General features: G+C 46.8%; 1 protein-coding gene across 3 annotated transcripts in view; it reads right to left on the bottom strand.

Moving 5' to 3' along the window:
- Positions 1-24,303, bottom strand: part of GSTCD (glutathione S-transferase C-terminal domain containing) — a 211,484-nt gene that overhangs the window by 13,861 nt on the left and 173,320 nt on the right. For all 3 annotated transcript variants that reach the window (XM_077278271.1, XM_077278251.1, XM_077278261.1), the window contains exon 9: positions 3,656-3,789. In XM_077278271.1, coding sequence (XP_077134386.1) covers positions 3,656-3,789 — 134 coding nt within the window. The remainder of the gene's footprint in view (positions 1-3,655; positions 3,790-24,303) is intronic.

The raw sequence follows: 24,303 nt of genomic DNA, 5'->3' as shown, positions 1-24,303 counted from the left end.
ATAGCCTGCAATGACCTACCTCATCACTAACAAAGTTTTCGCAACCCCCTAACCCAGTGATGGGCAACCTTTTGAGCTCGGTGTGTCAAAATTCGCCAAAAAACCGAGCATAACTTGGGTGGTGTGTCACCTTGATAAAAAAACATAATTTTGCGACATGTATAGTTTAAATAACAAATATGTATAATTAGAATTAACTTACCTGCTTAGTGACTTCTTTGTTCATCTGTCAGTTGGTTTCTTTTGTTGGTCTTGCTATTATTTAACTTGTGTGGGGTGCCGTGAACTAAGATAAGTGAGGGGGAGGGGGAATTCTTCCAGTGATGGCGAACCTGTGGCACTCCAGCTGTTGCAAAACTACAATTCCCATCATGTCTTCACAGCCAAAGCCTTTGCTTTGAATGGCCAGCCATGATGGGAATTGTAGTTTTGCAACAGCTGGACTGCCACAGGTTCGCCATCACTGATGCCTCCCTCTCACTTATCTCAGTAATGGCCAATGACACCCCACAGTTCACTGGATGATGGTTGCTGTAGTAGTCACAGGGCCTCCAGACAGCAATCACAGGGCCTGAGTCCAGACAGCAATCACAGGGCCTGAGTCCAGACAGCAATCACAGGGCCTGAGTCCAGACAGCAATCACAGGGCCTGAGTCCAGACAGCAATCACAGGGCCTGAGTCCAGACAGCTATCACAGGGCCTGAGTCCAGACAGCAATCACAGGGCCTGAGTCCAGACAGCAATCACAGGGCCTGAGTCCAGACAGCAATCACAGGGCCTGAGTCCAGACAGCAATCACAGGGCCTGAGTCCAGACAGCTATCACAGGGCCTGAGTCCAGACAGCTATCACAGGGCCTGAGTCCAGACAGCTATCACAGGGCCTGAGTCCAGACAGCTATCACAGGGCCTGAGTCCAGACAGCAATCACAGGGCCTGAGTCCAGACAGCTATCACAGGGCCTGAGTCCAGACAGCAATCACAGGGCTTGAGTCCAGACAGCAATCACAGGGCCTGAGTCCAGACAGCAATCACAGGGCCTGAGTCCAGACAGCTATCACAGGGCCTGAGTCCAGACAGCAATCACAGGGCCTGAGTCCAGACAGCTATCACAGGGCCTGAGTCCAGACAGCTATCACAGGGCCTGAGTCCAGACAGCTATCACAGGGCCTGAGTCCAGACAGCTATCACAGGGCCTGAGTCCAGACAGCTATCACAGGGCCTGAGTCCAGACAGCAATCACAGGGCCTGAGTCCAGACAGCTATCACAGGGCCTGAGTCCAGACAGCTATCACAGGGCCTGAGTCCAGACAGCAATCACAGGGCCTGAGTCCAGACAGCTATCACAGGGCCTGAGTCCAGACAGCTATCACAGGGCCTGAGTCCAGACAGCTATCACAGGGCCTGAGTCCAGACAGCTATCACAGGGCCTGAGTCCAGACAGCAATCACAGGGCCTGAGTCCAGACAGCTATCACAGGGCCTGAGTCCAGACAGCTATCACAGGGCCTGAGTCCAGACAGCAATCACAGGGCCTGAGTCCAGACAGCTATCACAGGGCCTGAGTCCAGACAGCAATCACAGGGCCTGAGTCCAGACAGCTATCACAGGGCCTGAGTCCAGACAGCTATCACAGGGCCTGAGTCCAGACAGCTATCACAGGGCCTGAGTCCAGACAGCTATCACAGGGCCTGAGTCCAGACAGCTATCACAGGGCCTGAGTCCAGACAGCAATCACAGGGCCTGAGTCCAGACAGCAATCACAGGGCCTGAGTCCAGACAGCTATCACAGGGCCTGAGTCCAGACAGCTATCACAGGGCCTGAGTCCAGACAGCTATCACAGGGCCTGAGTCCAGACAGCTATCACAGGGCCTGAGTCCAGACAGCTATCACAGGGCCTGAGTCCAGACAGCTATCACAGGGCCTGAGTCCAGACAGCTATCACAGGGCCTGAGTCCAGACAGCAATCACAGGGCCTGAGTCCAGACAGCTATCACAGGGCCTGAGTCCAGACAGCTATCACAGGGCCTGAGTCCAGACAGCTATCACAGGGCCTGAGTCCAGACAGCTATCACAGGGCCTGAGTCCAGACAGCTATCACAGGGCCTGAGTCCAGACAGCAATCACAGGGCCTGAGTCCAGACAGCAATCACAGGGCCTGAGTCCAGACAGCAATCACAGGGCCTGAGTCCAGACAGCTATCACAGGGCCTGATTCCAGACAGCAATCACAGGGCCTCCAGACAGCAATCACAGGGCCTCCAGACAGCTATCTCCTCAGGCCTCAGAAGTGCAGCCTGGGACTTCTGGTCGGCGCAGCAGGGAGCAGCGCAATGTCGCCCAAACAACACAGATCCGACGCAGAGGCCTGGGACTTCCGGGAGCTGCGCCTGGCCTACCGGAAGTCCCAGGCCTAGACGCTCTGCACCGGAGCTCTGTTGTTTGGACCCACAGACCTCCTGCATGGCATCCGATCCGATAAAAAATCGGATCGGATGCCATTGTTTACTTTAGCATTCCGATACCGCAAGTATCGGGTATCGGCCGATATTTGCTGTATCGGAATTCCGATACCGAGATCCAATACTTTTGTGGTATCGGGTATCGGTATCGAAACAACATTAATGTGTGTAAAATAAAGAATTAAAATAAAAAATACTGCTATACTCACCTCTCCGACGCAGCCTGGACGTCCGCGAGGGAACCGGCAGCGTTGTTTGCTTAAAAATCGCGGTTTTCCTTCCTTACTTGAAGTCCCGGCTTGTGATTGGTTGCGTGCCGCCCATGTGACCGAGACGCGACCAATCACAGCAAGCCGTGACGTAATTTTAGGTCCTTCAGGATTTTAAAATTAAGTTCCGGCGTTGTGATTGGTTGCGTGCGGTCACATGGGCGACGCAACCAATCACAACGCCGGAACGTAATTTTAAAATCCTGAAGGACCTAAAATTACGTCACGGCTTGCTGTGATTGGTCGCGTCTCGGTCACATGGGCGGCACGCAACCAATCACAAGCCGGGACTTCAAGTAAGGAAGGAAAACCGCGATTTTTAAGCAAACAACGCTGCCGGTTCCCTCGCGGACGTCCAGGCTGCGTCGGAGAGGTGAGTATAGCAATATTTTTTATTTTAATTCTTTATTTTACATATTAATATGGTTCCCAGGGCCCGAAGGAGAGTTTCCTCTCCTTCAGACCCTGGGAAAGAAGCAATTTCTATGGGGCCGCGGCCGGCAGCCGGCGTGTCACTGAAAATGACTACGCGTGTCAGCACTGACACGCGTGTCATAGGTTCGCCATCACTGCCCTAACCTATTGTCTTCCTTCCCCATTATTCTGTAGACTGTAAGCCAGCAAGTGAAGAGCCCTCTCCTTTCTGTACAGACTGTCATTGTTGTTCACTGAAATTTATATTGTATTTCGTATGTAACCCTTTATCATGTATGGCACCATGGAATCAATGGCGCTCTAACAATAAGTAATAATAAATAATAAAAATATAATTGGTAATAACAGTTCTAAAATTTCGAGCGATCCAAAACTGATCATAAAAACGGGACACCAGCAGCATACAATCACTATTTTTTTAAATGTCTTTATTGAGATTATACATGAAATTATTGAAATAATGTACAATAAAGTAGATCAATTTATTTTACCTTTGTGGAAATGTGGCCTTGACAGTATTCTGGATAAAGCCATAGCAGCATGGGCAGATGACGAATGCTGCTCTAGCAATGATGCAGTGCTCTATCACCATATCTGTCGCCACTCCGCATGCATGTAGTGCTACCTACAAAGGGCACATTCCAGGATAAAAATGCATTGGTTACAAGAAGAATCATAGCACAAACTGGGAAAAGTAAAATATATATCCACAAAAAACGATGTACCCACACTATCAAGTAATTCCATTAATGAGGTCCACAGCATAATTATTAGGAGAGATATAATGTGTAAAATGTACGTTTGTCATGCTTATTCATCTGGGGTAATTCTGAACAAAGCCTGCCAATAATGCCTACCATGCTCCAACAGTCCCCTCCTGCTTCCTCTAGACTACACACAGATACAATATTAATATTGAAGAATAGGACTGCCAATAGGCGCTTTATTCGATCAAGAAGCAGAGAAAATAACAATATCTTTCTCAAGTACACTATTCCCTGCAAGAAAACCAAGTGTTATAAATGCTAAGCATTCCTAACTTACAAAACCAGACCCAAATTCTGAAGAATCCTTTTTTTATACTGTGTATCTCTGTACACATTTAAGCAAGCACCCGGTCTGGGACATGTGAAATACAGGCTTTCCACATTCATCAACCTACTCCAGGATATCTCTTGAACAATACTTTCCAGACTTAACAAATCGCACCGCCAGGGAAGAAAATCACTGTCTAGAAAAGAATACCTACTGGGTGCAACTGTCGTGAAAAAGGCCTAGTTGGCCGAAACGCGTAGACATTCAAAGGTTGTTCTTATTTTTTGAACTTTAATAAAAGAAATCTTGTTTGCATTCAAAAGGAGTGTGCAATTGATATTTATTCTACATGGTCTATGAGGGATATCACCAATCCCCTCAATTGGCACCTCCACTAGTGAAACTCAGAGTGCACGCCAATATCTATTTTTCTTAATTCTCAAACATCCTTCCCATGTCAGGGAGTCATGGGTGTTAGTATATATATATATATATATATATATATATATATATTGTAGCATGGCTAAAGGGTGTGTAGTCGATGGGAGGTATGTGCCACATAAGTGCCTTGTTGCTGTAATGTAGCCCGGACTATTTCTTTGTTGTATATAACCATGTATATATGTGTGTTCAGGACCTGTGGTGATGTCAGACCACATGGCTAATCATGTGATGGGTTACTGGGTGTGGTTAGCTTTATATAAGACAGGCTAATGCTTAACACAGTGGGATATGTGTGGAGGTGAAACCCTCCTGAGTGTGTTAAGGCTATAGGACTGAGCCTGAAGGACTGGACACTTTGTTTTTCTTTTCCTGAACTAAAGGCTATTTTGTTTGCTGTTATTTTTGCCATGTGGTTTATGAGGTAATAAACCTTTGAACTTTTGTTGGAACCTGCCTCCTACGTGTCAGCCGTCGCACCTGAGTGAGTGAAATCCCGACAATTGGTGGTAGACGTGCGGGCAGCGTTCCCAGCAGAGACGAAAAGTCTGTTATTGAATGTCCTGGGTCAAGTCTGTTGTAAGCCAGCCGGGGAAAATGGAGGAACTGCTGAAACACTTGGTCCAGTTGCAGTCACAGCAGGAGCAACGGCAGAGCCAGCAGGAGCAACGGCAGCAAGAGACCAACAGGCTGTTGATGCAGCAGATACAACAGAGCCAGCAGGAGCAACGGCAGCAGATGCAACAGAACCAGCAGGAGCAACGGCAGCAGATGCAGCTTCTGGCAACCGCCATCCAGGGCAAGTCGAGTGCCCCAACCCCAAGTTTGCCTGATGACACCCACGTCCGGAAGACGGTAAGACGCGCATTGCAGAAAATGACCCCCGGGGATGATGTTGAGGCCTTCCTGACGTTGTTTGAGAGGGTCCCTGAGAGGGAAAAACTCCCGCCAGAGCAGTGGGCAGAGGTACTGGCACCATACCTGACGGGAGAACCCCAGAAGGCGTACTATGATTTGACCCTGCAGGATGCCAAAGAGTATCACAAATTGAAAGTCGAGATTCTCGCACGTTTGGGGGTGACACTGACTGTCAGGGCACAGCGAGTTCACAGCTGGGCCTATCACCGGGACAAACCGCCTCGCTCTCAAATGTTTGATCTGTTGCACCTGGTCCAGAAATGGCTGCAGCCAGAGTCGTGTACACCTGCACAGATGGTGGAACGGGTGATGATGGATCGGTTTGTGCATTCCCTCCCGAGGTCCATACAGACTTGGGTTGCCCAGGGTGATCCCCAGAATGCCGACGAGCTGATCGGACTGGTTGAGAGATACTAAGGGTTGGAAGGCTCCTCCGGGAGGCAACGCATGCTGTACTGGGGGTCCCAGAAGGGAGCGGAGTCCCAAAAAGGTGGTGCCCAAGGTCCCTACAGGTGATGTTATTTGTTGGAGGTGCCACCGGCCAGGACATATAGCTGCCCGTTGTTCCCAGACCACTGAGCAGATGGACTGCAGCATGGGACGCCGTTGTTCATACTATGCGTATCCAGCTTGCAGTGTAAACTCTCCGCCCAACGAGGGACCTCAAGCGTGTCCCGCAAAGGTGAACGGTCGAGCAGTAACAGCACTGTTAGACTCGGGGAGCCTAGTGACCCTGGTGAGGGCCACTTTTCCTCTCCACCTGCTCCCGGGAAGGAAGGTCGGAGTGCGGTGCATACATGGTGATGCAAAGGACTACCCTTTAGCCAGGGTGGACATTGAAACGGCATGTGGCACTGAGTCCCACATAGTTGGCGTCGTGCAGGACTTGTTGCACCCTATAATTATTGGCCGGGATTTCTGTTTGTTTTGGGATTTGTGGGGAAAAGGTTCTGAGGTCGCTAGCAAGAGTAGGGAACCAATGAACCCTAAAAAGGTATCGCCACACCCAGAGACAGACAGGTTTCCTTTTTGTGTTCTGCTTGGGGATGAGGAGGAAGTGTCCTCTGCATCTGACATTCTGGAGTTAGAGGTAACCGGTGAAAATTTTGGGATTGCCCAACATAGGGACCCCACTCTGAGAGAAGCCTTTAATAATGTCACAGTTATTGACGGGGTGGTACAGGAGCCCCCATTTTCTGATGAGGGGGGAGTTGTTGTACCGGGTCACGAAAATAAGGGAGGAGTTGGTAGAGCAGTTGTTAGCGCCGGGTCCATATAGACGGAAGGTGTTGGACATGGCCCATTCACACATCTTGGGTGGACACCTAGGGGTGGAAAAAACGCAGGAACGGGTTGTGCAGAGGTTCTATTGGCCTGGGTGTCACCGGGAAATAGTGAACTATTGCAGGTCCTGCCCTACATGTCAGCTAACTGCTCCCACTCCTCATTTCCGGAACCCTCTTGTGCCCCTGCCCATTATTGAGGTGCCGTTCGAGAGAATTGCCATGGACTTGGTCGGTCCCTTAGTTAAATCAGCCCGGGGCCATCAGTATATATTAGTCATCCTGGACTATGCCACACGCTATCCTGAGGCAATTCCTCTGAGAAATTCTTCCTCGAAGAGTATAGCCTGCGAGTTGGTCCATGTCTTTTCCCGGACAGGTCTGCCGAAGGAGATCCTGACTGACCAGGGGACACCTTTCATGAGCAAGGTGATGAGGGAATTATGCAAAGCCCTGAAAATCTCCCAGTTGAGGACCTCGGTGTACCATCCCCAGTCAGATGGCCTTGTTGAGAGATTTAACAAGACACTGAAGAGCATGCTGAGAAAAGTTATAGAGAAAGATGGTAGAGACTGGGATTGTCTCTTACCCTACCTGATGTTTTCCATTCGTGAAGTTCCACAGGCCTCCACAGGGTTCTCACCGTTTGAGCTTCTATATGGCCAACATCCGCGAGGACTCTTGGATATAGCCAAGGACACCTGGGAAGCCGAAGTCACTCCCCACAGAAGCGTCATTGAGCATGTGGCCCTGATGCAGCAGAGGATTGCAAAGGTGATGCCTATTGTGAGAGAACACCTTCTCCAGGCACAAGAAGCTCAGGCCAGAGTCTACAACCGGTCTGCAAGAGTTAGGCAGTTCAATCCGGGAGACCGAGTTCTTGTGTTAGTTCCGACGGTGGACAGCAAGTTCTTGGCCAAATGGCAAGGACCATATGAAGTTGTCGAGAAACTTGGTGAAGTAAATTACAAAATTCACCAACCAGGAAGACGGAAAACATTCCAAGTATACCATGTCAACCTCATCAAGCCGTGGCAAGATAGAGAGCCGACAGTAACTCCATCGTTGTTAAGCAACCCAGAAGGTGAGGTTGGAGCGGTTACTATAGCGGAGACGCTATCGAAGACCCAGAAACAGCAGTGCCGGGAGTTACTCCAGAAAAACAGGGACCTGTTTTCAGAGTTGCCAGGACACACGAAGGTCATAGAGCACGAGGTCCTAACAGAGCCACATGTGTGGGTGAACGTGAAGCCCTATCATATTCCTGAGGCTCGTCGAGAAGTTATCTCCAAGGAAGTGAAGCGTATGTTGAAGCTTGGAGTCATTGAGGAATCCAAGAGCGGGTGGTCGAGCCCAATTGTCCTGGTCCCAAAACCTGATGGAGAGTGGAGGTTTTGCAACGACTATCGGAAGCTGAATGAGGTCTCCAAGTTTGATGCTTATCCCATGCCCCGCGTTGATGAGCTCATTGAAAGGCTTGGGCACGCCAGATATATATCCACCTTGGATTTGACAAAGGGGTATTGGCAGATCCCCATGGCACAGGAAGCCAAGGAGAAGACGGCCTTTTCGACACCTGATGGATGCTTCCAGTATGTCCGGATGCCGTTTGGCCTACAGGGAGCTCCGGCGACCTTCCAGAGGGCTATGGATAGAGTCCTTGCACCCCATAAGGCTTACGCTGCTGTGTACCTAGATGATATCGTCATCTTTAGCCCGGACTGGGAGAGTCATCTGGAGAAAGTCCAAGCGGTGTTTGATGCTCTAAGAGAGGCAGGGTTTACAATAAACCCGAAGAAGTGTGCCTTGGGTAAGGAAGAAGCTAAATACCTAGGCTATATAGTGGGTTGTGGAGAAATAAAGCCCCAAATCAGGAAAGTGGAGGCAATCCAAACATGGCCGAAACCACTCTCCAAGAAGCAAGTTAAAGCCTTTCTGGGAATCGTGGGATATTACAGGAGGTTCATCCCGAACTTCGCCACAGTGGCTGCGCCTCTGACTGATCTGCTAAAGGGGACAAAATCGGTGATGGTTAAATGGTCTGAAGAGACAGAGTCAGCCTTCAAAGAGTTGAAAGGGGCTCTATGTAAGCAGCCCGTTCTGATGGCTCCAGACTTTAATAAAGAATTTATTCTTCAGACAGATGCCTCAGATGTTGGGGTAGGAGCAGTTCTTTCCCAAGAGCTACATGGGGAGGAGCATCCTGTGCTCTATCTGAGTAGAAAGCTGTCCTCATCTGAGAAGAACTACTCAGTCGTGGAAAAAGAGTGTTTGGCCATAAAGTGGGCAGTGGACACGTTACGGTACTATCTGCTGGGTCGTAAATTCAGACTGATATCTGACCATGCCCCACTAAGATGGAGGAGGGAAACAAAGGGTAGAAATGCTAGGGTCACCCGTTGGTTCTTAGCCCTGCAGGACTTCAGTTTCCATGTGGAACATAGGGCCGGAAAGCTGCACGGTAATGCGGATGCCCTATCAAGAATCCCTTGTTTAGTGGGGAAAAGTGCCAAGCCCCACGGCTTTAGGCAGAGGGGGAGGTATGTAGCATGGCTAAAGGGTGTGTAGTCGATGGGAGGTATGTGCCACATAAGTGCCTTGTTGCTGTAATGTAGCCCGGACTATTTCTTTGTTGTATATAACCATGTATATATGTGTGTTCAGGACCTGTGGTGATGTCAGACCACATGGCTAATCATGTGATGGGTTACTGGGTGTGGTTAGCTTTATATAAGACAGGCTAATGCTTAACACAGTGGGATATGTGTGGAGGTGAAACCCTCCTGAGTGTGTTAAGGCTATAGGACTGAGCCTGAAGGACTGGACACTTTGTTTTTCTTTTCCTGAACTAAAGGCTATTTTGTTTGCTGTTATTTTTGCCATGTGGTTTATGAGGTAATAAACCTTTGAACTTTTGTTGGAACCTGCCTCCTACGTGTCAGCCGTCGCACCTGAATGAGTGAAATCCCTACAATATATATATATATATATATATATATATATATATATATATATATATATATATATATATATATATATATATATATATATAAAAAAAAAACTTGTCCAACGCATCCTAACAGAGTTAAAGGGATTATCCAGGATTTTTTTCCCTGCTCTTCCGGGCTATTATGCTGACGGGGTGTGACTGCAGATGTCGTGCTGATTGACAGCTGGCTCCCCGCAGTTATGCACTAAAATATATGCAAACATTGAATATGTGAAGTTTAAACTACTTTACTGGCATTTTCTAGATTCACATACAGTACCGGTCAACAGTACAGAGATCAGACACAACTGATCATGCAATAGTTTTCCTTGTTCTTATTGGACTGTGCACACTGTAGACTTAGACTGAAGGTAGCAATGCCACGAACTGACGCGTGTGAAACAAACCAGAATGTTTGTTAACTCTTAGATTCCTCAAAGTACTCCCATTTTAGTCTGAAGACAGTTTTAAACATCCTTGGCATTCTCTTGAGCAGCTTCATCAGGTTAAAAATCTAGAATAGCTTTCAATGATCAGGTATGCTTTTATCAAGAATTCAATTGGGGAATACTCACCCTTCAAAAAGTTTTTGCAACCATCAGGTGTGTTTTGTAGAGGCAGGTATGAATACCTTTAATTGATATGATGAAACTGGTTCTCATGAGGATCGCTTCAGGAAAAGAAGACCAAGAATTACGCTGCAGACGATAAGTTCATCAAAGTTTATTCCAAATCCAAGACACATCAGAATCAATTTTGTTGCAAAAGGACAATAACACAAAACAGCTCCAGGTGAGGGATTAATTCTGCGTCAGATGACATGGCCTCATCAATCATCCGATCTCAACCCAGCTGAGATGGTTTTGGATGAGTTGGATCACAGAGTGAAGGCAAAATGGCCAACAAATGCTCAGCTTCTCTGTGAATCTGTGAATGCCTTCAAGACTGTTGGAAATCCATTCCAGGTGACACCCTAATAGAGCTGCTTAAGAGAAAGTCAAGGGTGTGCACAGCGGTCATCAGTGTAAAATAGAAGTTCCTACAAGGAATCTACAGTTTAACGCACATTCTGGTTTGTTTCACACGTTTACTCCTTGTTTCCACATCTGTTCTTACTTGGTTTTGCTACGTTGAGTCTGAATCTACACTGTGCACATTCCAAAAGGAACAAGGAAAACCAATGCATGATCAGGTACTGTATGTATAAACTTTTGACCAGTAATGGATATCTTAGTGTATAGTCACATCCCTGTGGTTCCTGGGCCTACTAGGATTAGCAGATAAGTAAAAGGCACACTGAGCTCACAAAAAGCCACATGCACCTTGGGTTCTACCTATGTGAGCACCTGAACAGACTTTCATTTACTTCAATAGAAGCAGCTGTCAGTACAAAACAACTGTACAAACAGTCAAATGTATATGTTCTGTATATGTAATGCATCCATGTAATAAATATATAAATAACTGGATAGCCACAATAAATAAAGTTTTAGAAATGCTTAAAATAAGCAGGTGTCTTCAGATGCTATAGGGAATCTCGGAAGACTAAGGCTACTTTCACACTAGCGTCGGGAAAGACCCGTCGCTGTGCGTCGGGCCGACGTTCCCGACGCTAGCGTGGTCTCCGCCGCACAACGGGGGCAGCGGATGTATTTTTCCAACGCATCCGCTGCCCCATTGTGAGGTGCGGGGAAGTGCGGGGAGGTGGGGGCGGAGTTCCGGCCGCGCATGCGCGGTCGGAAAAAGCGGACCGTCGGGACCAAAAAACGTTACATGTAACGTTTTTTTCTCCCGACGGTCCGCTACCACACGCCCAAGCGTCGCAAAACGGACGCGACGTTTGGCAATGCGTCGCAAATGCGTCGCTAATGTTAGTCTATGACGAAAAAACTTATCCAGCAAGAACTTTTGCTGGATGCGTATTTTCGGCAAAACGACGCATTTGCGACGTATTGCAGTTAACGCTAGTGTGAAAGTAGCCTAATTCTTTGCAAAACAACTGCTTTGTAATGTAGGAGGAGGTGTAATTGTCAAAGGTGACTTGATGATGATCATACACTTGCACATTTCTAGTATACATGGCACTGTGGGAGAAGAGGTCATGGAAGATTGCTTTCATCACTGGGTAAAACCACATTATAGGTCAGCATTCCACCATCATGTTTATGAGACTCGTTCATCTGGTACAATGTTTACCCAAGCTCAGACTCAAAAAATGAAAAATTCCACAGTGACATCTTGTTGTTTTCCGCTTCAGCTTAACAATGAGGAGAAAATACAGGTTTGTTCTGCTCTACAATGGTTTATATACTCTTCAAACTGTCTGCTAAGCCTATTCACTCCAAATATGCAGAAAAAGTTGTAGACGCTCACAATACTTTTGGCAAACAGGAGGCCTCATGCAAACATTACATCACACAGTACTTGAATATGGACACCATGGATGCCACTGAGTAAACATAGTGATATCTGAAAACTATGCATAAAGAAAAGTTTCTGACACTTGTCAATATAATAAGGTACAATCAGAGGCATAGCTAGGGGTTCAGCTCAGGGGGGGCAAACATGTGAGTGGGCCCCTAACAGGCAGACATATCATTAGTGCAAACTATGTGGCAGCACATGGGCCCAAGAGTTAAGGGGGCCCAATAAGGTGCAACTTTATATTTTTAGAAGTTCTTGTGCTGCAAAGGGCCCATATATTGTTCTTGCACATGGGCCCTTTTCTGTGTGTCCACCTGTGGCCCTTAACCAGGTAACCATGATTGTAACTACGGTGGGTATAGGGGAACCTCAGGAGATGAGAGATCACAGTACAGTTATAGATGGTGACTTACAGAGGATGTTCTTTCCGGTGGAGCCATTCACTTTTCCCATCTTTTCCACCTGGCCCAGACTGACAAACTGTGTATACTATTACTTCAACCTTTTTCAGTCACCGCTCTGTGTATAGAGAGCGGCGGCTGTAACTGATGCCCCAGGACAGACTGACAGCCGGTACAGCACTACCTGCCACCCAGTAGTTAGGCTTCAATGCTTCGTAAGGGCCTACTTAATATTTAGGAGTCCCCCTATGTACAGTAATAATGGCCCCAGCATCGCTGATGAGAGCAGGTGGTCATGTGACGATTTTCTTCTATTGAGAGAAGTTAAACTTGTCTAGTCTACACGTGCAAATAGCAAACGTGGTCGCATGACCACCTGATCACACCAGTGGTCTTGGGGTCTCATGATGGCAGGTGCACCCCATCATGATTTGGCAGTCTGTAGAGTGACTGCAGACAATTATCCCAAGCCTTTAATAAAAGGGAACCTGTCACCCCCCCAGGGCCTATTAAGGTAAATGAGCCACCTTCTTCAGCACTAAGGCTGCATTCTGTGAAGGTGGCTCTTATGTTTTTTATCCCTAATAACGCTGAAATATTCACTTTTATAAATTGTGCGCCATACCTGTATTTAGTCCGGGGGGTACGTTTTCTCCCTCTGACTCAGCCGCCTCGCAGGAGTTCATCATCCCACCGAGCACCGCCTCCTTTCTGTCTTGTGCCGTCACCGGCACTCTGCAATTATTTCTCGGGCATGCGCAGTGCGCGCTGCCCTGGAACTTATGTCAAGTGATGTAAGTAGATCGCACCTGCGCACAGCGCCAGATTCCCAGCCCCGCAGTGTGAATAAATTATAACACACTGCGGGGCGGGATCTCGGTCCTCCGCTACACGCAGGCGCGATATCAGTACATCAGCTGATGTGAGTTCCAGGGCAGCGCACACGGCACATGCCGAAAAATAAGAGCCCAGGCATCGGCGCCCGGTGGGATGATGGACGGCTGGGAGGCGGTTGTGTCCGGAGACAAAAGACGTACCCCACAGACTCAATACAGGTATGGCACGCAATTTATAAAAGTGAATATTTCAGCGTTATTAGGGATCAAAAACATAAGAGCCACCTTCACAGAATGCAGCCTTAGTGCTGCTGAAGGTGGCTGGCTCTATTACCTTAATAGGCCCTGGGGGGTGACAGGTTCCCTTTAATAATTTAATTATAAGCAATTTATTCTTATAACATAGAATGCAGCCCGTGGTTACTGTAGTGTTATACTTGTTAGGGGGCAGACAGACGGACGTATGTCTCATGTGAGGATCGCATCGCAATCCTCGGACTGACCGTCGGCTCTCCTGACCTGAGGCTGACAGTTGCATAGTAATTTATCACGCTGTCATGCTTATGTCAGGAGAGGTGTCGGGCCAGTCCGAGGATTGCAATGCGATTGTCGCATGAGTTATACAGTGTCTGTCTGTGCCCTTATGTTAATAATTATCCTTGTTATAGTAATATTAACCTTCTTTGCTATGCTTGTTTAACTAATACTTATAAAAGACCGAGCTCGCAATAATAAAAAGCCCCCGACCACGCCATCTTCAGCCCCCAAGACAGCAACTATTAGGGTATGTTTCCATGGGGCGTATTGCTTGAGTTTTTGCTGGGTATTGGACGCAGTGTACATCCGCAGCGTCGAAACCACAGCTTCCAGATGTTACAGCATAGTGGAGGGGATTTTATGAAATCCCATCTCCACTATGCGTACACAGACGCAGGAGGCAGACCTGCGTAACCGGACATGTGGCACGTCTTTCTAGACAGCAGCGTGTCTATTTATCTTGTGGAGATGCTCTGTCTCCACAAGATAAATAAAACAGTCTATGAATAGGATGTGGTGATTCCACCTGTGTTCAATGAATATATACAGAATCACCGCGCATACAACAGGGGGCAGCGCTTTGGGGCGGAGCGGGGTATTTGCTGCATCCAAAGTGCTGAAAAAAATCATGTATCAAACCCCATACAATCTTTATTATTAAAATGGAGGGCAAACCATGCCACCAAGAAGTGACCAAAACACAACCAAAACAAAACAAAAACGTGTTCCACCCAGTTTAAGAACTATGGGGTAAAGCTAGCAGTCCCTACACCGGTTCCTAGATGATAGCTGCCTGCCGGCGGAGGTTGGCACCCTAGGGGGGAATTAATGAATGTGTGGTTTAAAGAATCAATTGAGTCATCAATCAGGTTCATGCAAATTTTACTAGCAGAGGAGAAAAAAGTGTTTGAGAAATCCACCACAGAGTTGAACAAACTAATAGAGCGAGTATTGAAGTGTAGATCTGATCCTGACTTTAATAGAAGGGAAGGTTTATTACAGTCTTCAGTGGAGAGATATCAGGCACTCCTTAAGGAGAGAAAACACCTACAATTCCAAAGAGACCTGAAGGACTTCAAGGAAAATCAGGTCCTGAACTTTCAGGTAGAGAGACAGTCTGAAGCTTCCTCCTCCGACATTGATACGTCTGATACGGAAAGGACAGAGACAACAGTAACAAATACACAATTTTTTAGAGGTCACCAATCCAGGCAGAGATGGCAAGGTGGGAGGGGAAGACCGGGAAAAAGGGGGAGAGGGGCCCACAAAGGTGGAATGGGCACCATGACCCCATTCCTGGCACCCAATACAGCCCTAGGGCAAGTATCTGCTACACACTTGTCAACACCTACCTCCTCTTCCTCCTCCTCTTTTTTGGGGCAGGGGGCGAGAGCAGGCTACGACCTCAGAACCCGCTTCAATTAAGTAGGGGTTTGATTGTGAACCTGTCCTCGCACACTCTTACAAGCGATGAGTATAAGGTACTCCAGAGAGGCCTCAACTTTGTTCCTACAAATCATTTTAATTGCTTTGAATGGGTCAAGGACCTGCATTTGTTTTGTAGGAAATTGAAATGGAAGAAGTTCTTCCAACATAACAACAGGGAGGAATGCTATAGACTAGGTCTACAAGACGAAGATATGATGGGATATGAGGCACTTCGGGGACTCTTACAAGAGAATTATAATACCCCGGAGGAAGGTAAAGGTCCGTTTACCTCACTTAAAAATAAAAGTGTAAGGATGCCGCCCCAGGGCGACATGAGTAGTTTTGATCTATTCTCATTACTAGTTGAGAGGGACCTTAAAAGACTGAAGAAATATGATTGGCAATCAGAGGATAATCTCCTTGAAAATGAACGTAAGGCATTGAACGAGTTGAGGAAGAATGACCAGATTATTATAAAACCCTCGGATAAAGGGGGTAATCTGGTCATTCTGAACCACCCAGAATACCGGGCAATATGTACCTCCATTTTGGAGGACAGAACAACTTATGAGACTCTCGCTGAAAGCCCAATGGGGACCTTTAAGGACGAATTAAGGGGTATTTTGGAGACTGCTCTAATGCAGGGCTTGGTGTCAAAAAATGAATTTGATTTTATGCTACCAGAATTTCCCATCACGGCAACATTCTATGTACTCCCTAAGGTCCACAAGGGTCTCCACCCCCTTAAGGGACGACCGATCGTCTCGGGGGTGGACTCCCTTACACAGAACTGTGGATTATACATAGACCAGATCCTTCGACCCTTTGTGATTTCCATTCCCTCATATCTGAGAGACACGTCGGATCTGCTCCTTAAACTTGAGGGGGTATGTCTTGGCCAAAGTGCGTGGCTAGCTTCAATTGATATAGAAGCACTATATAGCAGCATCCCACATCAGGCAGGGTTAGAGGGTGTAAAACATTTCCTGCAGCAGAGATCTGTGACATGCACGAGACATAACAACTTTGTACTGTCACTACTTGAGTACACACTGACGCACAATGCGTTTACCTTCGACGGCAGGCACTTCCACCAGCTCAGGGGCACTGCTATGGGGTGTCCCTGTGCCCCATCGTATGCCAACCTGTTCCTGGGCTGGTGGGAGGAGACTGTTGTGTTCGGGGGTGAGGAGGAGTGGTGGCATGAACATATATCTATGTGGTATAGGTATATCGATGATGTGCTTGTAGTGTGGACGGGGCAAAAGGAGGAGTTCCACGAGTTCCTATGAGTCCTTAACATCAACGATATGGGTCTTAGGTTCACCTTTGAGATTAGGGAGACGGAACTGGCGTTTCTGGACATTAATATCAAAAAGGAGGCACATGGAGGAGTCTCCACGAGCATATACCGGAAGCCTACAAGCACTAATGGCCTACTGCATTGGCATAGTCACCACCCTACTCCCCTCAAGAGAGGGATCCCTAAGGGACAATTCCTTAGGCTGAGGAGAAATTGTTCCAGACTTGATATGTTCAAAAGTCAGGCGGCAGATATGTCAGATAGGTTCCATGAGAAGGGGTACCCGAGACACGTCATAGATACAGCTTTTAATTGTGCTAGAATGACGGATCGTCAGAGGCTGTTGCAAAAACACATAAAGGATGACCCTGGGGACGTGGTGAGGGTTATTGGGACGTTTGACTCACGACATGAGGATGTAAGAAAGATCTTTACAAAACACTGGGACATCCTTAAATTTGATCCTGACCTGAAGGAACTGGTTGGTGACCGCCCGAATATTACATTTAGGAAGGGCAGGTCAATTAGGGACATGCTTGTACATAGCCAATATCAGAGACCCAAGACTGGGAGTACCTGGCTGGACAGGAGATCTTGCGGTTTTTTTAAATGCGGCGACTGTAGCCTCTGTAAGTGGATGAAACCGGGCAAAAGATTCCAGAGCTCCGCCACAGGGAAAATCTTCTACCACAGAGAGTTCTCGAATTGTAAGACTACGGGTGTGGTATATGTGGCCTCCTGCCCATGCCCTAGAGACTTCACAAGCCATTATGCTGTTCACATTTCATGTATTGCACATTTCCTTGCTTTAGCACAATAAACTTGAGTGCAGCCATTATCTATTTGCTATGTAAGACTTTTTGGTTATGCACCAGTTCAGACTAGATGGCTGTTCAGTCAGTTTTTCTATATTTACTATGTATTGCTTTTTCTGACTTGAACGCCCCGCCCTTCACCATGCTGTGATTTTAACTACATCCAAACACAGTTGGTTCTAACCTCCTCTATAAATACAGGCTTTACCATTTTATTAGCCATAGGTAAGTGTTCACACTAGGCAGACAGGTTAGTTACCCATTCGATCTGAGATTACCTTGACGTTTGGTGAATGGGCTCACAATATTTGGCCAAATTTTGTGCTAAAAATCTCATGTGTTTTTTCATAAATTTCACAAGCCATTATGCTGTTCACATTTCATGTATTGCACATTTCCTTGCTTTAGCACAATAAACTTGAGTGCAGCCATTATCTATTTGCTATGTAAGACTTTTTGGTTATGCACCAGTTCAGACTAGATGGCTGTTCAGTCAGTTTTTCTATATTTACTATGTATTGATTTTTCTGACTTGAACGCCCCGCCCTTCACCATGCTGTGATTTTAACTACATCCAAACACAGTTGGTTCTAACCTCCTCTATAAATACAGGCTTTACCATTTTATTAGCCATAGGTAAGTGTTCACACTAGGCAGACAGGTTAGTTACCCATTCGATCTGAGATTACCTTGACGTTTGGTGAATGGGCTCACAATATTTGGCCAAATTTTGTGCTAAAAATCTCATGTGTTTTTTCATAAATTTCACAAGCCATTATGCTGTTCACATTTCATGTATTGCACATTTCCTTGCTTTAGCACAATAAACTTGAGTGCAGCCATTATCTATTTGCTATGTAAGACTTTTTGGTTATGCACCAGTTCAGACTAGATGGCTGTTCAGTCAGTTTTTCTATATTTACTATGTATTGCTTTTTCTGACTTGAACGCCCCGCCCTTCACCATGCTGTGATTTTAACTACATCCAAACACAGTTGGTTCTAACCTCCTCTATAAATACAGGCTTTACCATTTTATTAGCCATAGGTAAGTGTTCACACTAGGCAGACAGGTTAGTTACCCATTCGATCTGAGATTACCTTGACGTTTGGTGAATGGGCTCACAATATTTGGCCAAATTTTGTGCTAAAAATCTCATGTGTTTTTTCATAAATTTCACAAGCCATTATGCTGTTCACATTTCATGTATTGCACATTTCCTTGCTTTAGCACAATAAACTTGAGTGCAGCCATTATCTATTTGCTACGTAAGACTTTTTGGTTATGCACCAGTTCAGACTAGATGGCTGTTCAGTCAGTTTTTCTATATTTACTAGAGACTACGTGGGCAAGACAAAGAGGGAGTTCAGGAGAAGAGTGGGGGAGCATATGGGAGATATTAGAAATAATCGGGACACCCCACTAGCCAAACATATGCGCTCCCACCATGGTGATGATATAACGGGAGTCAGATTCACTATCATGGAGGTGGTCAGTGCTAACCCCAGGGGGGGTAATATAGATAAATCAATTCTACGCCGTGAATGTGAATGGATATTTAGAATGGAGTCCCGGGAGCCTCTTGGTCTAAATGAACAGGTTTCATATGCATGTTTTCTGTAAATATTTGTGATATTCTGGAAGGCGCGTTCTTCGTATACCTGTATGTAATAATAATTTGATAGGGCTTCCGACAACTGAACCATGTAAACTGATGTATAGATTTCTTAGTTTTCAGAAATTATATATATTTATATATTTTATCCTCGACATCTTTTTCCCTTCTTTAGTTTTCCCCGTTACACGTAAATTACCGAAAAAAAGCAGGATTTACCTGTGAGTGCCTTATGTATGCCTGATATCTTGTGGGCGGTTAGGAGTGGCTGATATAAAGTGTGACATGCATAGCAAGTTTATCTCTTTGAATGATTTGATGTATCTTTATCCTTGAAGGGATATAGTCCATAAAAGGATACAGATTAGGGGCTTGATGGGCGAGGTTTCTGGATATGGCACTTCTACCCTGATCAGTGATATATGATATCGCACCCCAGTCGAGATGTATGGATCTTGGCCCGCCCTAACCGGTGTGAAGGTTTCTATATGGTACTAGGTAACTCGATCTAGCCAGATACCTACGGCGAGCACCTCAATGTCCTGTGAAGTAGATCTCTGATGAACTGTTCCGAAGGTACCCAACAGTGGGGGCAAGAATATAAACAAATAGGCGCTTCCATGGGGTTGCTGGGCAACCGGCTGCAGTTACACACTTACGGTGAGCACCTGACTATGACGCAGACAGGAAGTAGTTCCCGGATGAACCGGAAGCGCTCGCACGCTCGTAGTGAGCCTGTATGGAATAGACGGGCGCAGTTGCGCTCCAGCCCGCGCATGCGCACGGGAGTGAATTGCAAGAGTTGATGGGAATACGAGGCAGGAAGCTAAGGGGAGTGGCTTGGACACGGTGTAACAAGCGGGAGAAATAAAAGTGAGTAGATATCGGCGGGCACGTAGCCAATCTATGTGGGACACAAAGCTATCAATCCATCGAGCCTCCTGATGAGCCTAGGCAGGCGAAACGCGTTGAGGCGTTAATATTGAAAGGACAGACGGTGTGGGAAGTCTGGCGTGATACAGATGAGTATCAACAATTTCAACAGTATCTATGTCATGGTGGCTGCTGAACACCAATAGTGTATATATCGATAACAGATGGTGTGTGTACATTAGTGTCAGTTGGTGGCCTCAAGCACGTGCGGGCTATGCACTGATATCAGAATTGAGGTGATATAGGTTGATCCGTATTGTGCTGACACACACACTGGACAAACGAGTATCAGTGTATCCTGTTTTCACACACTTGGTGTTCAGCATATTGATCTTTCTTTTGGCTTCTACTGATAGCCCCAGCTTGGAGTGTTAGGGGCATATCTGCCAAATAGCCACCTAAGAGAGGTATCTATTTCTGCTCAGACTTTCCAATTTAATCACCGGTTTGGTCCTCATGTGTTCATATTGTTTTTAATATATATGGGTGCTAGCGTTCCTTAGAAGAGTTGTTGTCTGTTTAGAATTAGTGGTCCTTTAGCCTACGGGTAGTGGGATTCACCAGAGGTTGTAGGGTCCATCAGGGCCACTAGGGTCAGTCATCGAGGAGCGGGGGCGCCAATACGCTCCCCCCTAGGGTGCCAACCTCCGCCGGCAGGCAGCTATCATCTAGGAACCGGTGTAGGGACTGCTAGCTTTACCCCATAGTTCTTAAACTGGGTGGAACACGTTTTTGTTTTGTTTTGGTTGTGTTTTGGTCACTTCTTGGTGGCATGGTTTGCTCTCCATTTTAATAATAAAGATTGTATGGGGTTTGATACATGATTTTTTACAATTCGAAAACCCTTTAATCCAATATAAAAATATCCAAAGTGCTGCCAATACACCTCGAGGACACATACCCTCACATATGATGGAGTGAATATCTCATAACATTAAACAGTATAATAATAATCAGCTCCCCAGTGCCCCCTCCCCCACGTCAGCCCTCACAATACCCTCAAACTCTCCCATTCACCCCCAGTACCCTGTCCCCCTCCCACAATACCACCATCCTCTCATTCACCCCCACAGTGCCCTGTCCCCCTGCACACCCACAATAACCCCCATCGTTTCACATTTACCCCACAGAGCCCTGTCCTCCTCTCCCACTTCAGCCCCTACAATACCACAATCTTCTCACATTCACCCCCACAGTGACCATGATATGCCTAAATCGAATTACTCTAATAAATTCCATCCCCACTTACTGATGAAGTTTTCAGGCAGACAGTGAGGAGAACCAGGAAGTGTCCAGATAGATGCAGGGAGGGCACTAGGACCCAGCGTGCCTCAGCCAAACCAAGCGTGCACACACTGCACAGCCAGAAAGTAACTGCAGCTGCTGCCAGCCAGGAAGAGATTCCTCTGGTGAGACCAGTGGCCACATTGCACTCTGCAGGGAGGGAGGCTCTGCAGCCGGCATTGTGCTGCTCTCTCCCTGACACCTCAGACTCGGCAGTGGATCTCCCGGGGGGCCCCTTCAGGTGACTGGGCCCGGGGAAATGGCCCCCTCTGCCCCCTGGGTACAATGGATAAAGTTCTCTACTAGTTCTATTTTTTTCTGATACACCTCACGCTGAACGGCCTGCAAAATTGTTCCAAATTGCACACTGTATCGTGGGGCAAAAGGCCTAAAGAAATAATGGTTTAGTAAGGCTACTTTCACACTAGCTTTAACTGCATTCCGTCACAATGCGTTGTTTTGCCGAAAAAACGCATCCTGCAAAAGTGTTTGCAGGATGCGTTTTTTCACCATTGATTAACATGAAGCGACGCATTGTGACGGATTGCCACACGTCACACCCGTCGTGCGACAGATGCGTCGTGCAGTGGCGGACCGTCGGGAGCAAAAAACGCTACATGTAACGTTTTTTGCTCCCGACGGTCCGCCTTTTCCGACCCCGCATGCGCGGCCGGAACTCCGCCCCCACTTCCCCGCACCTCACAATGGGGCAGCGGATGCGCTGGAAAAATGCATCTGCTGCCCCCGTTGTGCGGTGGAGACAACGCTAGCGTCGGGAACGTCGGCCCGACGCTAGTGTGAAAGTAGCCTAAGATACACTTTGGAGTATCCCACATGTAGTGCTTCATGTGAAAAATAATTCTGGGAGTAGTGAAATAATGAAGTCCATACTCAGAGTCTTACTGTTCCCCTTCTGGTTTTACAAATACTGAGGTAAAAAAACTACCAAGTACTCAATGTGTGCAAGTGGTCTAACTAGTCTAATATTAGATGAGAATACCCACTAGGAGAACAGCTATCCACAAGTGAAGGACAAAGTGCCTCAATTAAGGCGTCTGCATGAACTTCCGCCGCATGGAATTCTGGGATCCAGACACATCTGGACGGAACAGGATTTGAAGACATTACAAGGTAAGTATGACTAAAGGCCCCGTCTCACATAGCGAGATCGCTAGCGAGATCGCTGCTGAGTCACTAGTTTTGTGACGCAACAGCGACCTCCATAGCGATCTCGCTATGTGTGACACGTACCAGCGATCAGGCCCCTGCTGTGAGATCGCTGGTCGTGTCGGAATGGCCTGGGCCTTTTTTTGGTCGTTGAGGCCCCGCTGACATCGCTGAATCGGTGTGTGTGACACCGATCCAGCGATGTCTTCACTGGTAACCAGGGTAAACATCGGGTTACTAAGCGCAGGGCCGCGCTTAGTAACCCGATGTTTACCCTGGTTACCAGCGTAAATGTAAAAAAACCCCAAACAATACATACTCGCCTTCTGATGTCCGTCAGGTCCCTTGCCGTCTGCTTCCTGCTCTCACTGACTGCCGGCCGTACAGTGAGAAGTGAGAGCACAGCAGTGACGTCACCGCTGCGCTCTGCTCTCACTGTACGGCCGGATCTCAGTCAGAGCAGGAAGCAGACGGCAAGGGACCTGGACACCGAAAGGCGAGTATGTACTGTTTGTTTTTTTTGGTAACCAGGGTAAACATCGGGTTACTAAGCGTGGCCCTGCGCTTAGTAACCCGATGTTTACCCTGGTTACCCGGGTGCTGCAGGGGGACTTCGGCATCGTTGAAGACAGTTTCAACGATGCCGAAGTCGTTCCCCTGATCGTTGGTCGCTGGAGAGAGCTGTCTGTGTGACAGCTCCCCAGCGACCACACAGCGACTTACCAACGATCACGGCCAGGTCGTATCGCTGGTCGTGATCGTTGGTAAATCGCTTAGTGAGACGGGGCCTTTAGTCACTAGGAAGGGGGCTTCCTCTGTCATCCTATCACCCCATCAAGACAAACGGCCAATAAGCCAATGGCTTGTCAAGGCCTTCTAGTCTTCTTTGTACTTCTCATAGGTTCAACCAGCTTTACACTGACAGGCACAATACACAGCATACAGAAGTTAACAAAATGCTTTACGTGAAAAATGTATAAATAGTCTCTATTTCTTTATCCATCATTTCCTAAACATAATCATATTAAAGTAACCTGTTAACTTCATAAGCAAAAATAAATAAATAAAAAACGTCAGGATTGTTAGTCACCTTGCCTTGTTATATAATACAATATATATAATAAAATATATAAAACATGGCACCAATCAAAACAAACAAAAAAAAAAACAAAACAGCTCCTTCACCAGAAAAATAAAGGTATGACTCCCAAAATGTCAACAGAAATTTTTCTTTTTAGGAAAAGTAGAGAGGTTGATGTATACCTGACTGAGCTGCTGTGAAGAATAAGTGCTTCCACATAGTTGTAGCTGTGCTTAAAGTAATTTTATCATGCGTTTCGAGTTCGTACTGGTCTCTTTCTCAAATTACTTTAACAAAACACTTGATGTACAACTACAAGCATGGAACCACTAATTCTACATAGCAGCGCTGTCAGGTATGAGTCAACCTCTCTACTTTTCCTCAACCTGTATGCAGAAGGATCACTTCTCTCTGGAGATGTGACTGCAGCAGCTTTATCTTCTACGTGCGTTTATTGGAGTTGTGACATACAAAACTCAAACAGGTGAGCACTAGGGTTGAGCAACCTTTAGTTTTTTAGGGTCGAGTCGGGTTTTGTGAAACCCGACTGTCTTAAAAGTCGAGTCGAGTGTAATCGGCCGACCACCGAAGTGTCGGGTTTCGGCCGAAACACGAAACTCAATGAAGAAATTTTTTTAATATTATTTTT

The sequence above is a fragment of the Ranitomeya variabilis genome, chromosome 1, assembly GCF_051348905.1.
Source record: "Ranitomeya variabilis isolate aRanVar5 chromosome 1, aRanVar5.hap1, whole genome shotgun sequence".
NCBI classification, from domain to species: Eukaryota; Metazoa; Chordata; class Amphibia; order Anura; family Dendrobatidae; genus Ranitomeya; species Ranitomeya variabilis.
Note: the sequence above shows the minus strand (reverse complement) of the source record. Positions and strands in the feature narration are given on the sequence as shown.